Below are 23,071 nucleotides of genomic sequence, written 5' to 3' on the forward strand. Positions count from 1 at the left end.
ATATATATATTTGAAAACTGATGCTTCTTGTTCAAATGAGAAACATGTCAACAAGCAACCTGTCGTTCCACCCGTTTTAAAATGTAGTTTGTGAACTACAGTTTGTGGTTTAATGTTTTTGTGTAAACTTAGTCAAAGAGCTGATTTGYGTTGAAGTTCATCCCAGCCTCCTCAGAGGTTCAGGCCTCAGTCAGAAGTAAACTGTGACGCAGCCGGTGGCACTCCAAGCTTTTCCTCACATAAACACTTGTGTGGATTACCTGTGGTCCATTTGGTTTATAAACACTCTGACAGACAGACTTCAGGAAATAAGTCACTTCTTTTTAGTCCCGTTTTAAGAATAATTTAATCTGCACCTTCCTAATTTGCTGCTCTGAAGCTATAATTGGCTTGTGCTGGACTTGTGCAGTGAAGCAGTCTGGGAACCGGAGTCCTTAGAGACAGAAGAAAGCACTTTTCATCCGCCTCAGTTCAAATATTAATGGCCTCTTTAGTCGCTTTGAAATACAATTCACTCCAGTTTCAGTTTTGTTTTCATACAGTGCACAGATTGTGTTTCGAGTCCAGCAGGTGTCCATTGTGAGGGCAATCTTCTGTGGCGGCAAAGTGTTGCAGTTGCACTCAAAGCCTCAAATCTTTGTTTTGGCCTTTTTTTTAAGGTCCAAGCGATCAGGTGGCAAAGAGTAATTTAACCATGGAGCCAGTCGGGTTAACTGCTGCTTTCCTTTTCTGCTCTGCTCCAGGTGTTTCTCCATCGCCTCAACCAGTACGCAGCCACCAAAATCGACAAAAACATCACAGAGGAAACCGTGAAGGTAAGTCGGGAGTCGGGCAGGTATGTTACTGTAGAATTAACAGCAATCAAGGCAAACTTTAYCCCTGATGTTTCACGCAAACCATGTTTTCGTTAGGCAACCTGAGTGAAAAGTTCGGAAATTACGTCGTAGGCTGWATAAATCCTTGTGCTTTTTTAACTTAAAATAGTGCCGTTCTGAATGGAGGGAAAGAAGCGGTGGGTGATGCAGGAAACAGCTGCAAATATAATCTATTTATAAATGATTCCGGCTGCAAGATAATAAAAGATGCTCCGTCACAGTGGGAGCCTGTCTCTGAGACTTGCTTACTTTTGGAGGTAAACACGCATTCAGAGGATATTTACTGCACGTCCGTGTTTTGGAATATGTCCCCTCGTGTTATGTTTTGTTTGGGAACATGCTGTGCAGAGAGTGGGGGTTGTAGATAGCAATGGGTGGAGGGGTTTTCTGATGGCTGAAATGTTGTGGTRAAGCTGAGGGACATCCAGTCTTACAGAGCAGAAACACAGTGATCAAAGTGATTTGTTACTGTTTGCTTTGGATCGGTCAGGATTCTTTTAACCACCGGAACACCAATGAAAGACCTCAGTTTTTCCTGCGTCAATTTTAAGATTCTTTGAGCATAAATTTGTCTTTTATTATCAGCACAAAAGCAACAGCAGGGCAGAAGTCAGCCCAACACAAGGGCTAAGTGTTTCCCCAACACGTCTTAAAAAWTTCTTTTGGTTGAACTTTTCCATTAAAATATCTCGAATTTAAGTCGTCAATTATCAAAGACTCCTCTGGCGAAGGGGGCTTCTTGTAAAGAAAACCTCCATATTTATGCTGTTTCCACAGGCGTTTCTCTGTCTAGCGTCACGGACCACAAAACAAAGCAAATAAGTGACTCAAGAACTGGAACCGAGGAGAAAACAGATTGTTAAAAGTGAGACACGTCATTTGAGTTGAGCTCCGTGTTTCCCCCCTCTTCTCTCAGGTTTTATTCTCCAACATCGAGGAGATTCTGGTCGTTCACAGAGACTTCCTGTCCATGGTGGAGGAGCTGCTGCAGCCCGAGCCYCACGCTCACCATGAAGTGGCACGCTGCTTCTTGCACTTTGTGAGTAGATGTGTCGTCGTGTTTTGCGAGCTGAGCTCCACCTCGACGGGCCTTTTTACATGCGATTAGTTGTGTGAGCTCTTTAAGTGCCTGTCAAATGCTTATCCCTCAAAGTCCAAGAAAACATCTTTATATTTAAGAAACTTGGCATAACACACGACGATTTTACCGATTTTGTCACACAACTGACATTATCTATTACATTTGGTCGGATCAGCCAGAGTGAAACAGGAAGTGACATCAAAGGGGAATTCATTAAGAAAAGGAACTCTCTGGTCTTTGTTCATTGAAACAATATTATTTCATCTCTCTGATAGTGACTTAAAATAACTTAAGGAAACATCAGCTTGTTGTCTACAGTCTGTGTTGTTGGACATCGCAGTAATGTTCTGTTTACCTGCAGACATTCCTCTTTGTCATCACTTCCTGTTATTTCACATGTGAATAGCTCAACAACTGATAATTTCAACCACATATTCATATACAGAATATTACTGGATTGGGCGTCACATAACTTGGGCGTGCTTTGCAAGGTGGAGTTTTTTGCATTGAGCTAATGCTAACGCTAACCATTGAAATCAATGAGCAGAACATAGCGCATTGCAAACCAACGTTTAATAAATGTGCAAATGGCACAAATACTTTGCTATAAACTGCAGAAATTGTTACAAGAGCAAAAAGGATTATGTTTTCACAGGTAAATAATAGGTACATTTAACCAAAATCAATAATTTTAACTGTAAAACCTGCATGCTAACATTTAAAAAGCTGCAGTGTTCATGTTTAACCTTTTTCAGAATTGACTGTTTGTTGTGAAATATATTATTTACTGATATTAAACAAGTAAAATATGTATTTAATGGATTACTGACTAGTTAGACCGCTTAATAATTCAGAAATTATGATGTAGACTCGCTAATGATAGAGACAGTAATATAATGATTAAGCATCAGAAACAAAATAAATCAGCCCTCGTCAAGTTGTCAGACAGGCCAGTTTATAAAGACATTATATTTTCTGCACCCAGTATTTGTGAAACTCTTCAGTGCATAACAGAGCTTCAGTGTGCACACGTTGATGTTGCTAGCAAAGTGCTCGCATGTCCAATCCAGTAATACGTATCAATGATCACAACAGTGTGAAATTTTGTTTGCAACTCGTGAGTGATATTAAAATGTTTTATATATTTTTATGAATTTGATGTTACAGGCACTTTAAAGTCCACTTTAAATAGGAATGCTATTTTAGAAATTTTACATAGAATTCTGAGGTTATTGTAAATAACAGCAGCGGCTAGCAGTATCACTTCTGGTGCAGCCTAGGTGAGTCCTGACATGAACATCAGAGCTTTGTTTTTTATTCTAATAATTGTGCGATGTTAAATTCACAGCTGCTTAAAAGTTTGCACAAGATTTTAYCTGATTTCTTTTAAATTAAAGTTTTAAGTTGAAATATTTTTTTGTCCTTGGCCCTGCTCAGACCAGCTTTCATTCTAATCCAAAACAAACCCTGCTCCTCCAAACCGAGGTCGTCCACAGAGCWATCTACGACGGATAACAGATAATAATTGTTCGCAACCTTTCCCCAGAATCCCACTTTACATAAAATGAACTGTTGCTTTAATGTGCTCTCCTAAAAATGACTCAACACTCCACATGTTGTCAGTTTATCTTTCTGGATAACACATGATGAGACAGCGCACATGTGCAACGCGCTTCAATGTGCCTCCTGATTCACCGATCCCCACCTCCATATATCACATTTCTTCAAAGCCGATTCTTGGGGCGCACTGACATGTAATAGGTTTTAAAGAGCAGTAAATCTAACCGTCCTTCTGTTGGTCTCACAGCAGCGTCGGTGTCTCTCTGGCCCGTAGGACGCGGCTGAAGGAGGGAGATGATCTGGCGGTACAGATGGCGCGGCTGCAGTAGGTTTAYGACGAGACGATTTGATTTAGAGAACGGGCAACACTTCAAAGCTGAGAAGGGAAAACTCCCGACTATAACTCCGTCAGAACTGATGGCGTGAGCGCGCAGAGATAAAACGAGTTAGGTCTCCTTTTATTCTGAAGCGCTGTTGCACTTTTTAAGTGTTTACTTGAAAGTTCCAAGAATGACTGAGTGACTTTACAACAAGGTCTGTGAAACAGGTCCGGACTCTGGTTCTTAATGACTCCACTTGTTTCCAGGACAGCAAACAGTCGGCTTTAAGGGTTCATAAAGTTTACATTTTCGAAAAGATTAATTAAAACGGTTAGCACTGTGTTTCACTAATCCTAGCATTGTATTTTTTTTAATAAATACTTGGCTAACCCTGTCTTCTGTCCTGAGGGGCAGCCGCTCGCCTGAGGACTGCAAACTATTTCTGTTGGTCTGTTGGTGCGAGTGATTTAGAGGCTGTGTGGTCTGGTCTCACTGCCGGCTCTCAAAGACAACGGAGCATGGATGCCACATGAATAGTTTTGGTGGAAAGCTTGCTGGTCGTATATCTGTAAGACAGATGAGAGGATGTGATGAAGGGGGCACACACACCACAAAATACATGATGCATTTCAAGATGAACGAGGAGAAGAATTTCATACTGTGTAATTTACTGAGGGGGAAAAAAACAAATCTGTTGGCTTTGTTCCTTTGACAAGGTTTTAGTTTTTGCTTTTTTTTTGAGACAAAAAAATTGCAAMGAAGAAGAAAAAGGAAAATAATGTAAAATTCAGAATTAGTTTCCTTTAAAATGTGAGTTCAGTCATCTCCCTCTGGTTTGCAGGATGTTTTTATTCCTTTCTGCTTTGCTTTGTTGCCATTTTTGTCTGCTTTTCTCACATTGACTTTCTCTCTCCGTCTCCTGCAGAGAAGCCGTTTTCAGATTTATGACGAGTACTGCGGGAATCATGAGAAGGCCCAGAGGCTGCTGCTGGAGCTCAATAAGATCAGGAGTGTCAGAACGTGCTTACTGGTGAGAAAAGACAGTGGAAACAATCAAAACATGGACGTGTTTCATCCAAACTGGTACCTGTGGTGGTCGGTGTGGAAAGCTCGTTCCCTCTGTTCCAGTGTGTTTGACATGTCTGGCCTGATGTGTGGGCGTGCTCCCCTCTTTCTGTCCCGCCACTTCTGCAGACTTTCACTCCCACCGGGGAGCGTCGTGCTGCTAGAACAAAGGATGAATACATCCTCCCTGCTGGCTCTCAGTCACCTTCTTTCTTCTTCATATCCTCAAAACCTTTGGAGAGCAAACTGTTTACTATCTCTTCCCACTCGTTCATGCTTCTAACCTTTTCCTTGTTTGTCCACATCGCAGTGCTTATGTTTGAAGACGCCGCTTCAGAGMGAAACTGAGATTTGCAGCAGAGTTGCAAACCCAGTTCTTGATTAGCTGCTTTGGTTTGAACGCATGAGATGAGACTTTCCCCACCATCTAAAAAGATATCTGCGTCTGATTTACAGTTGGTCTGACGAAACAATGATCATGCTGATTCCGCATTCACACTGTTGTTTTCCTGTTTATTTTATTGTTCTGTACTTTTTTGCTTGGGCTATTTTTGCCGTTCATATATCAAAATGTTCAGCTCAGTCAGGAAATGTGTTCTTTGACTTTAGAGTTGTATAACTTTTATACATTTCAAAATGTTTAATAATATTTACAAAAATAATTTACCCCTATAAATACATTCTTATGCTGCTTTTAGCCTTTAGCTAACATTCTGCTACTTGTATTATTTTGGCTATCTTTCTCCTACTTTAGTTTTATAACATTTGTACTTTTCAAAATATTTAGCAATATTTACAAAAATGTTTTACTCCTGGAAATACAAACTTACGCTACTTCTAGCTTTTAGCTAACATTCTACTATATTTAGCTTCCATTCTGTAACCTTTAATTATAGGCTTCCTTTCTGCTATTTTAATTTTTAGCAAACCTTTTGCTACTTTAAGCTTCTATCTCAGTGATCTGCAGCCTTTACAAAAAAAAAGCCATTATTTTCTCATGGCTCACTAACAAAATGTCTGGAGTTGCAAAATGTACTACAACTGGTGACCCGTGGGCTACTTTGAGTCCTAAAAGGGTGGTTTTCTGGCCAGTTTGGGTGACATTATACAATAATAATATATAAAGAATTTGAACATTTATTATTATTTTTACATTTTAGGACCATATTAAYGTAAACAAAAAATACATATAGTTTACATGAAATTTATTATGCCGTATACGTATATTTTAATTATTATTGTTATCTAATGATTTCAACATATTTCTTCTCAGCAACTTGCCTTACAGTCATTCCCAAAAGATTTCTGATGGATTTGAGAAAAAAGACTGGACGTTGGATTATTGAAATGGTATCAAACTACTGGCATGATCTAATYACTTGTTGTATTAGGAGTTTCAAACACAGAAAAGCTAAAGCTAGCCTTTTCTGTTGTGGGTATATATATATAAAAAATACAACAATCTAATGTTAGTTTTGGTCAATTCTTCAAAGAGCCGCAGTAGAGTAACCAAAGGGTGGATTGCAAACCCCTGTGCTAGCTAACATTTTGTTACTTAGCTAACATTTTCCATTCTTTTGCTAGCTTTTTACTGTATTTAGTTTTTAGTTGACCGTTGCTACTTTTCTTTAGCTAGTGATTTGTTACTTATAGATTTTACTTGGTGTTTTTRCTACTTTTACCTAGTCTTCTTCAGCAGACTGAGGTTTCAGCACCTTTAGTAGTCTTCATTTASGTCATCTAGCACTCAGTWTTCACAYTGCATTTTCACAGAAAAGTGAAGTTTTCTAGCTGAAATTGATTTATATTGTTGACCGTTTAGTGGCTGAGCCTTGGATTGAGGCCATCTGGGTCTCTGGTTACCTTCCAGCCTGCTCCATGTGTTAGTAAACCTCAGGTCTGTGCCCYGTAGGGACCGGGTGGGGGTGGGACTCACATTAACCTCCAGAAAACCTTTGGCCTTCTGACTGCTACAATGTTTGGTTTAGTGTTTACATTGTAAATTGGGAACGCCTCATCTAAATTTCAGGTGAGAGAGGAAGGGAAAATGATGATTAACAGCTGACTTTTGACCTTTGAACCTGCTTTGATCAACTGAAGGCCAAAGACCAGTAAGATGTTCGTGGAACATGTTTTTCTCAAATGTTTGAGCATGTCGACTTTTATAGCATTTATGTTTGTTATGCATTTAATTGACTGTTTTTGATGAGCTACAGCAAATGTTGCATTTTGGAGTTAAAGAGCGTTTYCACCTCATCGGCTCAGCTAACGTTTGGCCTTTCTTCCTCTCCTTTCCTGCAGAACTGCATGTTGTTGGGAGGCAGAAAAAACACAGAAGTACCACTTGAAGGTTACTTGGTGGCTCCTATTCAGAGGATATGCAAGTACCCGTTGCTGCTCAAAGTGAGTGTGTGAATGCTGTGTGTGCCAGCCCTGTGTTTGCAGGGCTGCCACACCCACGTGGCGCTGCTGTAGGGCACCTTCTTCTCCTCGGTCATTAGTTAGGGCTGTCCCGTCCRCTACACATCAGCCTCTCCCTTTTCTAATGAAACGTCGGCCTCAKATTCTGACACGTCTTCATTAACACCACCACGCTGCAGAAATATCCCATCATCAYCTCTCGAGCCCGGCTGTAYRTTCAGACATTTTTGACCAGGCTCAGTCATACCTTTCCTTTTTCCCAGAGTGGAACTTGAGTGCAACGCTATACGCATTCAAAGGCTTGTTTGATATGTGTGACCGTAGCCGTCCCATCTCATTTATCTTGYTATGATCTATTAATTCACCCAGGCATTCCCTACGCAGCCACCAGCATGTAGCGCAGAGAAGTTATAATAATAAAGGGAGTAATCTGATGCCCAGCCAGTTGAAGGTTTCCAGCTACCGGAGTCTCCTCCTCTCATTAAGTGACACAGAGAGCAATTGGAGGCTTCAGRTATATCTAGAAAAGTGTATATCAGTCTTCCGTTAGCTGACACGCTGTTTCAACTTTGAGATTCCCTCCTTTTTTGCCAGACCTGCACTTGTAATACAGTGAGGAGTCACTTTRATGATGGTTTTTCATGTTTCATCGATTATTATCTTTTTCCTGATGACTGGTACCATTTAAAAGCATTTTCTGCATTCGTCTATGTTGTCTTTACATAAATACGTAGGAACTGTTGAAGAGGACCCCTAAGAGGCACAATGACTACACCYTGGTCCAGGAGTCTCTGCAGCTGATGAAGGCTGTGTGCTCTAGCATCAATGAAGCAAAAAGGCAGATGGAGAAACTGGAAATTTTAGAGGAGTGGCAGTCGCATATCGAGGGCTGGGAGGTGGGCCTTAACACCACACTACACTGAATTTTATGCTTTATTTATGATCTGGTTGCATGTTTACAGTGTCTTGCTAGTGTGTTTTTACGTRTTTTACCATATTAAAACGATAGTCACAAACCATTTCCATCGACGTTTTTAATGCACGTTTGGAAGTATCGCATTAGAAAGGTTTGATGAAAACAGCAAAATTCAAAAAAAAAAACTTTCTCAATCTTGCTTAAATGTTTTTATGCTCGCTTGTTTTTTCTGAAAAAGAGTTAATGCACAAAAGGGGAGATGGAAACATTTATGTTGACATTTAAGTTCTGACGTAGGGAACATTTCCATCACATGATTGGTTGTAGCCTTGTCGAGGGGTGCAACGATACAGAAAATTCACGATTCGGTTCAGTTCAATACTTTAGTGTCACGGTTCAATATTGTTTCTAGGGATGTCCCGATACCACTTTTTCACCTCCGATACGATACCGATATTACAACTTTGAGAATTGTCCGATACCGATATTGACCGATACGGATATTGACCGATACCGATATTGACCAATACCGATATTGACCCGTTACCAAAACAGTACAAGTCACACACTTTTACCTATTTTGTAATGTAAAATCTTAGAAAAGTCTTGATCAAGTCGAACAGTGAAAAAGTGTAGGTATGAGAAAAACTGACCCATTTATTTTTAACCAATGGATCACATACATTTTAAACTGCCTCTGAATTATCTGGTGGATTAATTATCTTGTGAGCACGACGTTCGCTTGCTCAAAGTAAATAAAGTACCGCCACTTTCTTTATTTCATCCACCATTAAACAGAGACCGGTGTTAGGTCGAGCCCTGTTCCTCCATCAGACGGTTCCCCCAGCGTCTCAAACAACAGAGGAGCTTCCCGACACACGTCTGACCTAAAGAGCACAAGCAGCCAACAAGTGTTGGACGTGTTCTGGATGTTCAAAACGTAGCTTAAAAATACCTTTTTATTTATTTTAACTGCATCCTCTTTTGTTTGATTTAAACTTATTTGCCTTCCATGGACCTCCATCACACAATTTTCTAGTGGGGAAATGACATCAGTAGAAACACGTGGAGCTGGATATTAATTTTTGCAAAAAGACAAAACAGTCTTGTTGTTTTCAACAGTTTTCACCTTAAAGAAATAAGTTACACAACTGATGTTACAATACAAAGAGYTGGATGTTGTCTTGATATTTGTTAAATTTTATGTATTGAGAAATATGTTAAATAAAAAATAATAAATAAATGTTTATTATATGTTTATTATAGTTTTTCCAGAGTGACTTGAATTTTGCATGATTTAGTTCATTTGTTAGATTATTAACATCTTGCACTATATTTCTTTTAGTTGAATTTTATATGCTTTGGTTGAGATTTTATATTGATGTTAAATCTTTTAAGCTTTTTTTGTTAAAGAATTGACTCTAGAGTGCATATTTTGTGTCCATGAAAAAACTATTACAGAAAATATTACAATATTAAAGAACTGTTCTTGTTAATTTGATGAAAACATTTAGATTTCCAGTGCACTCACATCAGAATAACTTTTAGATTTGTTGTTAGAATAATCGATTAATAGAAAATATAATCGTTAGATTAATCGATTAGAAAATAATCGTTTGGTACAGCACTACATASAAACACCTCGAGCTCTAAGAATAGTTCCATCAGAAACAGGCTCGGCGTTGGGTGGGGTGACATCTTGTACTCAACACAGTCTTGGCTGCTGCTCCTCTGCGGTTTCCCCCTCTGCACTTGTATTAATTGTGAACATTACCTCATTCTGGAGCTAGATCCTCTTGTCTGCTCCTCCACCAGGCTCTGCAGCTCCAAATGAGATGGAACTGAAGGAGGGTTGAAGGAACCAGCAGAGAGACAGAGGAGGGGAGCTGAAAGATGGCTGCGTTTTGTTTTTTCTGTGTGGGTGTTTGAGGAATGACAGGGGAATTGTGGGATTTTTTCCGTTCCTGCTCCCCCGTCCAGGATGGCTGCTCATTAGTGCTGACCTGCTCCACTGCTGGCCACCCTCAGGGCCTCCTGGCAGGTTCACATACACTGCGTGGGAGAGGCAGGGCGATGGCCCGCTGTGGTCACCGTGGCAGTGACTGCCAGCACTCACTAGGACAGTGATTGCCAGTTGGTTACCATTGCAAGTGTCTGTGTTTTGTCACAGCGCGCCATGGTAATGTGGTAATTTTAGACTTAGAGGTAGTAGTTTCCACCCGGTTTTCACCTTGTCTAATTAGTCGTCTTGAACGTCTAGCTCAGTTTTTGGTTTGCTTGATTTGGAGTCGTTTGTAGAAAGAATTCTTTCATCCTCTACCTTGATTAATGGGATTCACTGCATTTGCCATTTATGTATTTCTATCTTGTTCACAAGTTATGTTTGGCAGTTGTTTGACTTTTAAAATGAAAGGCCAAACCTTGAAGGAACTCCTGCCGCCTTTAACCTCTTGGGCAAACCAGAATTTCCTGTTTTCTATATCTTTTAACTTCTGTTAACTTAAGATTTTTAAGTTGACCCTTGACTGTGCTTGGTGGATGGCTTTTAGCCAAGACTCTTAGCTTTCTATTGATACCAAACATGTTCAAACGACAGGCAGTTGAATCAGAAGGAAACAAACTGGACAAAATGGGATTGTAGCAAATCTGTAAATATATTGCAACAAATCTGTAAAGGCAAAAGTTTTGACATTTGTATTTAAAGTAAGTCGAAGCAGATACAAAATATGTTGTAAAGTGTGTTCATTACTTGAGTTTGAGTGAGTATGATCCAACTGAAGTCAAATATAAATTCTCATTATTTTATATAATATAGTGACAAATAAATGTTTGGATAATTTTTCAAAAGAGCAAACCTTCAACAAGTCTTTTCAGTCAGGTAAGAAAAAAGAAATAACTTTTGCAATTAAAAACTTAAGATTTCTTAACATTTATTAAAGTGAACCTAAATGGTCTGTCCTGTGCAGAATGTCAAAATGCAAAATTATTTCTTCACTAAAACCTCTGTAACTTTCCTCCAGTTAATTTTAGCAGCATGAATCTTTGCACAGATAATGCCCATAAGTGGATTTATGGTTTCCAAGAGTTTTAGCCTGATTCATTATGGTTTTAAAATGGGTTATATACTGTCAAATGAAAGAATTATTCAGATGAGAGGGAAAAAAATGTTCCATTCTCAATATCTTTAAAACAACAACAGCTGTTTTAATACTTACACTTCTAATAAAATCTCCCAAGTGTTAGCTTTATTTTGATACCAAGATTATTTAAGTAGAGTTTGTAAATGCTGAGATACACTCAGTTACATTTCAGCATRGTATTTTGAGCAAAATCCGCAAGAAAACCCCTTGGGGCTTAAGAGGTTAATGCCAGAGTTTTAAACTGAAATCATSTGATGCTGAGAAGGGATGAAGTTAAAGCTGTTTGGTCAAACTTGGATTCCATGTATGCGTGATCTCATGCAAAGTTGTGCAATCTGTTGTTGCTCAAAGAATGTGTTGAGGACTTTCAGCTACCACTGCACCAAATTTAGCTCCGTATTCATAAAAGTGACTGAGTTATAGACATTAGTGCATTTGCTAAGTTAGTTGTGGTAGCCATCATGTGTTGGGTTTACTACAAAATTAATGATTTGTAGATAAAGATCCAATGATTAGTTTCTAATGATTTCATTAGAATTTGTTCAGACAAACAAGATTGACGACACGTGTTAATTTRGCTTGAAACAAAATTGTTGCCCTCAGAGTATGTTTTAAGGATGACCCTCAGCTACTAACACACCAAGTTTTAGCTCGATATCTGTAAAACCTCCTGAGTTGTAGCTGCTTTTAACTTGCTGCAAATTAGTTTAACATCTGGTCAAGAGCCACAGGAGAGGTGGGGGGGAGAACAAAAGAAAGTGTTCAGGGAGAAATCTCAAGACCCAAAAGAGCAAAGGAAGAAAGTGAGAATTGTTCATAAGAAGCAAAAGGAAGAGATGGAGTGAAGAGAGAGAGAGGAGGTTTTGGCCCCGCTGATGTCTCCTGCAGCAGGAAATGCTTTGCACTTTTTTTTTTGCCTCTGTTCGCTTGGGAGTTATTTTTAACTCTGAGAGCCTGATCAAATGGGGTGGGGGTTGGGGGGGGGGGTTTAGGATGCATAAATTCCCAGGGTGTCTAAGTTAAGGGAAAAGACAGCACACTTTATCATTTTGCAGCAGGAACCCGACTAATATGGTGACCAGGCGCGACGACGCAACACATGGCCCGACTGGACGGGATGTTGTTCTATTGAAGCTATTAACCACCCCGTGTTTTAAAGTCCCACAGCAATCTGCTCTGAGGAAGTGGGGAGTGTTTTCACAGACCCCTGAGAGAGGGAACAGGAAGGGCTGGGTTCTGTCAACCCGCATCTGCTCAGTGCTGCATGTGGACTCTGAGAGATAAAGACAAAAAGYTTTCACAGTTCTTTGTTTTAAGTAGTTCTTATTTGCATGTTATTTTGTTTCTCTTGCCTGTTTGACCCACATGTCAACACCACTCCCCCACCAGGGTTCTAACATCACGGATACCTGCACCGAGATGCTGATGCAGGGTGTCCTGTTAAAGATCTCAGCTGGAAACATACAAGAGAGGAGCTTCTTCTTGTTTGACAAGCTTCTGGTGTACTGCAAGAAGAAAAACAGGTGTTTATACTATCCTTTGATTTTGTCACTATTACTTACAATAAACCTCATGGGATGGAAGGAGCTTAAGTTCACATTAAGGGTTGTTTCAAAGAATACAATTAAAAAAATACTTTTTAGTTTTTACCCATTTGTCTTTGTTTCAGCAGGGAAAAATACAGAAGAAGGATCAAGTATTTTTGTTTCATTTTTTTACAGTAAAGGGCAGGAGTGCACCAAAATATCAATTCACATTCGATTCATGATTTACATTTTCATAATCAATTTAAAATGTCCCAAGATAGATAGATAGATAGATAGATAGATAGATAGATAGATAAAGCAAATCCAACGGCTCTCAGTCTGGAGGAAAGAGAGATTCAACCAGTCCCGAATCGAATCATGGCACCAAAAATTAGGTTGGCATCATGAGATGGTTAAAGATTACCACCACCTAATATGTGCGTAAAACCTATAACTTTTTGTGAAGAGGTGAAAAAAATGCAGCTAAAACAGCTAATTAGGCAACTCCAATCTAAAAAAGTTAAGAAGCTGGGCCGTTTTCTTTGAGACATTTCACTTCCTGAAAGTAAAATATATGTTTTTTTTCCAATAGTGGCACATTTTCTTAGTTTAAACAATTATTTGTTTACTATGTTCCGTTAGTAATTAAAAATAGACATAAGATTTGCCAATCGTTGCATTTGTTTTTTATTTACCTTTTAGACAACAACCCAACCTTTTCAGAATTGTGATTGTAGAAATGTAAAAGCAATTGATTTACAGTTTGTTTATTTTTAACTTGTGTTTAATCAAGGTAGGGATATTAAACACCTCRCTTAACATTGTATTTTCGCTGTCAAGTTATCTTTTGCATCATGCACCATTCTACCTAATGACATGACATTAATTATGATCGGTGCACGTTAAATAGGGAAACTGATTACCATCTATTATTGTGTTTCTGCAAGCAGAACTCTTGATGAATAGCCCATTTTATGTGAAGTGATTTTTTATGCTGCTGTTGCTGCTCCTTACTGAGCCACTGATACAGCTTCTAACAATGCAGCTTCGTCTAATCTACGTGTTTTGAGCAGCTTTTGTTTCTCCATCACCAGCTGCCACCTGCTTTGATTTCCCTTTATGTTTTGAAGCCAGCGTGGTGTTATCGGGTTGTGCAAACAAAGGGAGGTACATTCCCTGAGTGAAGGAGGACAAAGAGGATAGACAACCGAATTTGTTGCTCACACTCAAACTTCAAGAACTTCCGTCACTTTGATGTTCTTTTTAAACCTCTGAATGCGACTATTTTCACTCGTGTTCTGTCATTAAATGAATAAACTTTGTCTGTGTATTCATGCATTTTTAWTTTACATTTTTTTGTCAAAGGCGTTTGAAAAACAGCAAAGCATCCACAGAGGGTCCACGCTACCTGTTCAGAGGAAGAATAAACACTGAGGTGATGGAGGTGGAAAATGTGGACGATGGCACAGGTAGGCCATCACATCCTCACTTTGTATAGGCGRGGTGATGCTATAGTTGTTGGTGGAAACTGTTAGGGGGAAAAGATGTGGATGCGAACTGAAAGATGCGATTTTCGTCATGAAACTGCAACAATGAGAGATGATTTTKGCAGTTCGGACGGAGCATGTGGAGGCCTTAGTACTCTAGTATTCCTTAGAAGAATACTCGTCAACCACTGCCTTTTATTTTAGCTTTGAGATCATCTTATTCAGAAATTATTATTTATTTATTATTTATTATTATTCAGAGTTAAAACCATTTTGGTCAAACTTTGACAGTAATTTTCTATATGATTTTTAGGGATGCATCAATATGAAAATTTGAGCCAATATCGATATCCAATTTTAATAATGCTRTTATGGCTGATAACTGATATTTAATGATATTACACAAATACACAAATGATATTTACAGTTATAAATACACTATATTGCCAACATTATTTGCTCACCCATCCAAATGACTGCACCAGTGCACAAAGCAAGGTCCATAAAGACATTAATGGCAGAGTCTGKTGTGGATGAACTTGACTGGCCTGCACAGAGTTCTGACCTCAACCCGATAGAACACTTTTAAGATTAATTAGAGTGGAGAATGAGAGCCAGGACATCAGTATGTGACCTCACAAATGTGCTTCTGGAAGAATGGTCAAAAATCCCCGTAAACAATCCTAAACCCTTTGAACAGCCTTCCCAGAAGAGTGGAAGCAAAATAGCTGCAAAAGGTGGACCAACGTCATATTGAACCCTATGGATTAGGAGTGGGATGTCACTTAAACTCATATGGGAGTCAAGGCAGGTGAGCCAATACTTTTACGCACAAGCACGCTTGTCTTTTTTCTATACCGTAAAAAAATGACCAGACCGCTGACATGGCTGTCTACTTCAGTTATTCCTGGCTTCACAGCGTCATTATCACTATCATGATCAAACAAATACCGCTTGATCAACCGTTTCCTCTCCCGAAACAGAAACATAAAGGCAACAATTGTGAAATGAACATCGGACGTTAATATTGGCCCAATTTTACTTAATCGGACAGATATTGATATTCTAAAAAATTACCTATATCGACCAATACCAATGTTAATGTTGATATATTGTGCATTCCTAATGATTTTACATTATATTATGAGATCTCATGCTCAAAGTCTGTTGTGAACGACTTTTAGCTTCTGATACATGAAGTTTTAGCTGATTATCTAAGTGAAATTTTTGCGTTGACTAAGCTTGATCAGATGTGTTTTCCATCTTGAATTAGGTTAACCTCAAAAGATAATCTGTTGTAGATGTACATCCAATTATTCCATTTAGAGAGTTTTGTCAAAATCCCATCCAATGGCTCATGAACATACACACAGACACTGTTGCCCGCCTTTTGACTTTGAGCAGGAGGTGATAACTAACATTTAACCACCTGTGGTGGTGTATTCTCGGGACTGGTCTGCTGCTGGTTCATGGCGAACCCGCGCGTTTGTGTCTTTTGGCCTCTCGCAGCCACCGATTATCATATATATTTGTAGAAATCCATCTTTTTCCTTTCCAGCAGACATTCAAGGGACAGCAGAATTCTGTTCCTGCTGAGGGATTGATGGGTTTGGGTCTGGAGCGAGCAGGAGGATAAACACGGTGCAGAAACTCACGGGTGTTCTGCGCCACAGACCAAAGATCTCAGCCTGAAATCCAGGGTGACAGGAGTATTTTAGCTGGAATTCCTCTGTAATGAAAGTGCCTCGACTTTTCCCAGGAACACACTTGCTGCCGGGGGTTGAAACACACCCTCGAGGACATCCATACAGAGGACATGATGCTATACAAGCTTTTAGACATAATTATAATTGATGGAGACGGTGTTTTGCTTTTTGTTACAGCCTCAAAGGGAAAAACCAAGGGTTAGCTCTTGGGCATTTAAAAATGTTATTTTAGAATATTTCAAATTCAGTTATTTTCTTAACATTAAATTCAACTTTAATACATTAAATGCCTCAGTGTGGGCATGGAAAATGTGGAGATACTGAGTGAATTCAAGACACTGCCTGTCCCTACCTTGTATTCAGGGTAAAAAAAGCTATATAACCGAAAAAAACCAGTATAAACTCAAATGCACATTTTCACTTTAACTTATATAAACCATAAGCCGAAATGGTGAAAAACAAGTAGCTATCAGCTCCGTGGGACTAGTGTAGGAATTGAGCAAATAATGCTGATGGATAGTTCTTCTTCTGCTTGTGTTGGCTCATTTATCTCATTAAAGACGAGGAGCAATAATCAATGAAACCCTCGATAAGAAGGCTATGAGGTCTAGAAGTTAGAGAAATTAAACTAAAGAGTTTTTTATGCACTCCATACATCAGTGCTAATGAATTAAATGCAGCTATTTTGTCAATTCAGAGATTCCTGAGTAGCATCAGAATGTTGTTTCTGATTTTTCTGGTAATAAAAGCAGGTTTCTGTTTTTATTTTATTTTTATTTTATACACTGAATTGATCCCCTGGTGGGGAAATGAATTCTCTGCGTTTTACCCATCGTACGCGTGAACACACATGTGGAGCAGTATAGTTGCATAAAAAAAAAACAACCAAGACTTAAAAACTTCTACAGCTGAGATTGTGACTGCCTGCTTCACAGCTGACTATCACAGCAGCGGAAACATTGTGAACAATGGCTGGAAGATCCACAACACGGCCAAGAACAAGTGGTTCGTCTGCATGGCCAAGACCCCCGAGGAGAAACAGGAGTGGCTGGAGGCCATCATGAAAGAAAGGGAGCGGAGGAAAAGTAAGGAACTGCTTCGGTTTATCGGCATCAATTTGAGTGATGTTTGTGATGAAAGCTTAACTATTTCAGATGTTGAAACATTTTTTTTTATTTTACAAATTTTGATATTTACACATGATAAATGTTTCGTAATGTGAACCTTTTAATTTAAGGCTACTGTTATAAACACCGAAAAGTACCCCAAACTGTTTGGCAGATTTAGAGGAAATTACCTTTTCCCTGTTCAGGAATTAAGCACAAAGTAACTCCATGGTATTGACAAGCAGTTTTCATGTAGCCCTCGTTTCTCCTCTGCACAGGCCTGAGGCTCGGCATGGAGCAGGACACCTGGGTGATGGTCTCAGAGAAAGGAGAGAAGCTCTACAACCTTATGACCAAAGGAAACCTCATCAAGGACCGAAAACGCAAGCTTACCACCTTCCCTAAATGCTTCCTGGGAATGTAAGGCCCTGCCCACACTTGCATACAGTAGCTTTTCATCAACTCAACATATTTTACAAACACGTTCTAATCAGTTGCAGATTATTCGAAGGCAACTACCAGGAAATGCAAATCAGACAGATTTGAATATAAACAAGTTCTAAATCTGTTCTGTGCTTTAAAGATTTGTACATCTTTATATCTGATATACATAAAACTGCCATTCAGAGGCCTTGTGGAGCAGGGGTGTCAAACTCATTTTCACTGAGYGCCACCTGAGCATTATGGTGGCCCTCAAAGTGCCATTTATTAACTTTGACATTTCCTGTTTAACTTTGAAATAAAMACGAAATGTCACGTTCCTCGTCTCCTTGCTACGGCTGAGCACCGCTAACGAACAATAATTGAGTTGTACGTGGTATTTTCTGCATAGAAACAGCATTTTAACACGTCATCTTATAAACACTGAAAAGTACTATGTAGGACTGACTAAATGTGAAATAAATAATACAGAAACACTATTAAATGTAAAAGTAAGAGTTTTACTCTAAAGTTGAGTTGTGGTGAGTAGCCGCCATCTTGAATTCAGAACTTTCTCACTTTCCAACAGAGAATTCCGACTAGAGGGGTGTTCCAGTTTAAAGTTTTGACTCGTAAGTGGGAAATTCCCCCTTCCCAGTACAACTGGGCCACAGCAAAAATAGCCATTGAAAATAAAATGAAATGGAGATTCAACATGGTGAATTTTGCAGGCTGACGGCTCCTTTTGAACCCGGTGCACCTCCACCTATTTGTGGGATGCCATCATTTCATGCATTATGGGAGATGTAGTGTATAGTCAGTGCTGGCTTTAAAGCAGCATACGTTTATATAGAATAGAAACAGCCTTTATTGTCCCACCGAGGGGAAATTCAGGTGTGACAGCAGCAGCATTGGTTTACAAAAAAACGGTATATTGCTATATATAAGACATTAATACTTATTTGAAGCTCTCGTGGGCCATGTAAAATGCCGTGGCGGGCCACATTTGGCCCGTGGGCCATGAGTTTGACATATGTTGCACAGTGTCGCCTGCAGGTTGGACAGAACTCTTTAGTAATCCAGATTGGTTTCCAATTCTGAGCTGTCGTTATTAAATTGGCAAGGGTTTCTAAAGGCAGCATCTGGGAAGGACTCAGTGTGTTGAAGAAACTATAACTGCAATCTAGATCATGGGAAAATCAAATCCTGCCAAATTTAGCTTATGAATCTTATTTAAGGGATATTGGTGCGGTGGCTGAAGAAGCAGCAGCTATCAAATACCAGCTATGAGTTGGATACCTCTGTGTGCATCTCAGTGTTTCATTATAAACACTGCATTTAGTGGTGCTTTCCTCCAAACCTAAACTGATATTCATGACTTGGCTTAAATTCAACTTGAATAAATGTTTCTGCTTACCAATTTTATATTCATTTGAATCACTTTTTTCATTTATTCTAATCACATAGAAAATCACTCAAGTTTATGCGGTCATGTCGAACCCCGTATTATTTTTAGAAGTCTGAAGAAAGTAAAAAAAAAAAAAAAAACCACCCCAAAGCCTAACTGGACATATTTGTGGCAACGTTACACGGCATGGTGGTTTGGAAAGGGGAGTTGCTTTCTTCTTTTGGTCCACGCAGACAACACAAGATCTCTTGTGGTCTAGAGAAGGAATGGGTCTGTCAGCTATAAAATCTGAAAGGATCAAACACTTCAGTGTGGTCATCTGAATGAGTTTGAAGGGATCGAGTGGTGAGAAAGCAGCTTAGAGAAACTCCCTTTGCCTTACGTACAACACCTGGATGACCTGTGGGTAAGAAAAATAAATTAAAAAAAATCTTTTACCTTGTACTTTCCCTGCCCTGATGACTCTGGAGCTGATTACACGTGGGCGTATTTGTTAAGTGAGGAACAGCATCGTATATCTTTAATGAAAACCACATTGCCTACGGCTTTAACTCAGCCTACTCCTTCTATTGTGAAACCCTCTGCCTTAGTTCTCTCCACACGCCTCCTTCCTTTCTTCTTGCTTTTRCTATTTAGGTCTTTGGGCCATTTCTGGGTGTCCAACTCCTTCCCTTTAAATGCACTACATTTGGGGGGTTATTTTCTGCAACAGAAAGATATGTAAAAAAATAAAAAAGCGTGACAGCTACCTAACCAGAAGATCTCATCTCATTTTAAACCTGAAACAAAAGTGTTCTTTTTTTGGTGTAATGTCAGCTTCTCATGGCAGCTGTTCGTGAAAAAACCCCAAGGTCTGACTTAAAAATGTCACCTTTAGTGCTGACGACCGCGCTTTAATTAGAGTATAAAATAGCTCTGTTAAATTTTATAGGTAGTTACATAATATAACCTAGAGCAACTGTTGACGTTGTTGGTAATTGTCTTTATTTTATTGCTGAGAGAAGAAAAGGCTGACACTGAATGCTTTTGTAAAAATAAAGCTACTGCTAATAATGCGCTCAAACTCAGATTGATGCTGTTAAAACAGGTGACTGGCAACACAAGATCGGCAGTTTATTTGTAAAACTAATAAGTTTAGTTTGAGCTTGTGAAAACTCCATAGCTGTTTGTTTTTGGAAATTGTAATCCAGAYGCACAGTTTGCTAAATTAACGTTGATGCTGTTGTGTTTTTCTGTGTCCTCTGTTGAGTTAAGCAAAGATGTCAAGGATGATAGAGGTGGTCAGATCGGTCTGTTCTCGCTCTGTAAACTGGATGAAATGTCCCTTTCAGCTGAACTCTGACACTGAGCTGCCTCCACCACGGGCCTGGAAGTGAGCTTCAGAGAATTCCAGTGGTGCTCCTCGCCGTGTTTGTTTGGCTTTCATGGGGAGGAAGGATTTCAAGGATGTAACCAGATAGACTGCCGCTTTGTTCACCAGTTCTCCATGACCAACCCCCACACTTTGTTTTGCCTCCATGCTCTCTGTCAGTCCCTCTTTTTCTCAAAGAGATGAAATCAAAACAGAGCTCATTTAATCAAAATGTCAAATCATGTTTGTTTTCTCCATCTTGTGTTTTCCAACAAGTAATTTCCAAGATCTAGTAAAGTATTTGTATTTGATGGTGTTGTACAGTTAAGAAAAAGTAGACAAACAAGAAGTAAAGTTTGCTGGTTGTTTTGTTAGACGAGCATAAAGAAACCACTCATTTAAAAGGCTACGAAGTTTAACTGCAAAACTTTCTCCACTGATATTTTGATATATTTTTGTTGTGTTGSTGGGTTAATTAAATGTGTGATTATTGGATGAATGTGGCTTCACCATATTGTCCTGTTTTTTATTTTTTCATTCATTTGCACTCTAACTACTTCTGCAGACTTTGTGCTATTTAAGCTGTTAATGTATCAAAACGTTCAGCTCATTCAGGAGATGGATGCTCCTAGTTTCAGCGTAGTGTTGTCTCTTTTCACCAGCGAGTTTGTTTGTTTGTTTGTTTGAATCATGAATTGAAACATGAATACAAAACAAGTCATCCAATAATAAAAAAGTCCAGTAATAAAAAAAAAATCCAATAAAACAATAGAAAAGAAAAACAAGTCATCCAATAAAAATAAATAATAAAAAAAGAAACAAAAAACAAAATAAATCGATGCATACAAAATCAAAATGTCAAGGAAAASAAAACTAAGTTAAAAAAAGTCATGCATGAAAAGGAGCAGAAAGAAGTATGATCTTAAATCTGCCCCTACTCGCAAAATAAAATCAACCAACAACTCAAAAGTTCACCGTCAGTATACGGTGAAAGCTACTCAACACACAACATTACAACAAAACAACACTTTAGACAATATTTTAATGCTTCATCATAGTAACTTTCAAGTTTATTTTTAATACATAAAAAGATTTTGACTTTTGTTTCACTATCAAGACCGTTCCACAAACTAACACCCTTAATTGAGATACATCTTCCCTTTCTTCCCCTTTTATCAGTGAGTTTGTGTCCTGGCTGATGGAAATCGGTGAGACAGGCAACCAAGAGGAAGGCGTCCACCTGGGTCAAGCTCTGCTGGAAAACGGCATCATCCACCACGGTCAGTTCTCCTTTATTTCAAACCATCTGTCATCTTTTGCAGTGATGGTTCTAAAAACAAATCCGTATCAAAACTGATCAAGCTGTCAGTTGATGCTAATTTTAGATGAAGTGTAAGAAATTTCAATCATTTCTCATCTAAATCTCTGTCTTGTTTAATTTCTGTTTTGTAGTTTTAGGATTAACTGTGCCCTCAGACCAAATGTTGYACTCTGCCTACATGTTGTTGTCGTTCAAAAAGTAGGACCAGAAGCCAAGCAGAATCTTAAATCGCTCAGAGGCACGATATTGCTTCCTCACTTTAAAAAATGAAATTGGGTTTTAAAGCCATTCCTGACAGAAAAGGAATAACTCCGGGCCCCTCTGAGCTCCCTTAGTGCATTTAAACATCCCCATGAGAAAACCGGAGGAATATCTTTTCATAAGAACCTTTAATGGAACCTGCATGGTTGCAGCCATGAATACAGAGCCAACCTATTACCGCTGGAGGGTCCACGTAAAAGCTGCCTAAAGCCAGTGAGGCATGGAGCTCTGAGCTGCTGCGTTATCTGTGACAGCTTTGCACGAGGCTGGATTCTTCTTCGTGTGTGAAAAGCTTGTTTCTTTATGCAGCCCCGCTTGGCTTGAATATAGCTTTAAACCTCTTATGCTTTGGAGTTTTAAAGCCAGACAATCAATGCACCCCCCCCCCCCCGGCACATCGCTAGAGTCTTTTTAACAATTTTTTTGGTTTTTGATCTGCAATTTTTCTTTTTTTTTACTTTCAGTCACAGACAAACACCAGTTCAAGCCTGAGCCTGTGTTGTACCGCTTCCGCTTTGATGATGGCACCTATCATCCAAGAACTGACATGCATGATGTCATAGCCAAGGTAAAGGTGCTGCAGTGGAAATCAGTTCAGCTGAAACCATATTGTAGAAACTCAATCCCAAAATAACAGACATGTCCTTTTTTTATTTCTCAGGGTGTTCGGCTCTTTTGTCGTCTTCACAGCCTCTTTACTCCTGTCATCAGGTATATGTTTGGGGGGGGGGGGTTCTGCAAAATGGACTTTTTTGACCTTTATATCATGTTATAACTTCATTCCCTCATCAAAAACACAACCAAAGTGTTACTTTGACTCATTAATGGATGTTTGAGAAATCCTTGAATCTCCTGTAGCCATGTGGAGCTGCCTAAATGCTTGCTGGTACAAAGCTCCGCCTATTTACACAAAGCTCCTCCCTGGAGCTCAGTCTGCAGCCGAGATCCCGCCCCACAGAACACACCTCCCTCGAAGCATTGTTGTGAAGACGTGCTGAAGTGGGAGTGTCTGAAATGGTAGGAGGTTCAAAAGGAGAACATTTAAAGGCGTTTAGATAGACTGTAATGAAAAGTCGAATGTATTTTTGAAAAGCTGAACCTCTCCCT

The 23,071-nt window shown here is 39.2% G+C and overlaps 1 protein-coding gene across 1 annotated transcript in view; it reads left to right on the forward strand.

The window, feature by feature from the left end:
• The window catches only part of prex2 (phosphatidylinositol-3,4,5-trisphosphate-dependent Rac exchange factor 2), a gene marked incomplete in the record, with an annotated part of 112,041 nt that overhangs the window by 17,954 nt on the left and 71,016 nt on the right, over positions 1 to 23,071 (forward strand). Inside the window, 12 exon segments of the mRNA XM_014002299.1 lie at positions 744 to 815; positions 1,792 to 1,914; positions 4,762 to 4,866; positions 7,203 to 7,304; positions 8,057 to 8,218; positions 12,768 to 12,901; positions 14,270 to 14,373; positions 17,033 to 17,182; positions 17,482 to 17,623; positions 21,562 to 21,662; positions 22,429 to 22,532; positions 22,626 to 22,675. Coding sequence (XP_013857753.1) covers positions 744 to 815; positions 1,792 to 1,914; positions 4,762 to 4,866; positions 7,203 to 7,304; positions 8,057 to 8,218; positions 12,768 to 12,901; positions 14,270 to 14,373; positions 17,033 to 17,182; positions 17,482 to 17,623; positions 21,562 to 21,662; positions 22,429 to 22,532; positions 22,626 to 22,675 — 1,349 coding nt within the window.

Source organism: Austrofundulus limnaeus, unplaced genomic scaffold (assembly GCF_001266775.1).
Source record: "Austrofundulus limnaeus strain Quisiro unplaced genomic scaffold, Austrofundulus_limnaeus-1.0 Scaffold12, whole genome shotgun sequence".
NCBI classification, from domain to species: Eukaryota; Metazoa; Chordata; class Actinopteri; order Cyprinodontiformes; family Rivulidae; genus Austrofundulus; species Austrofundulus limnaeus.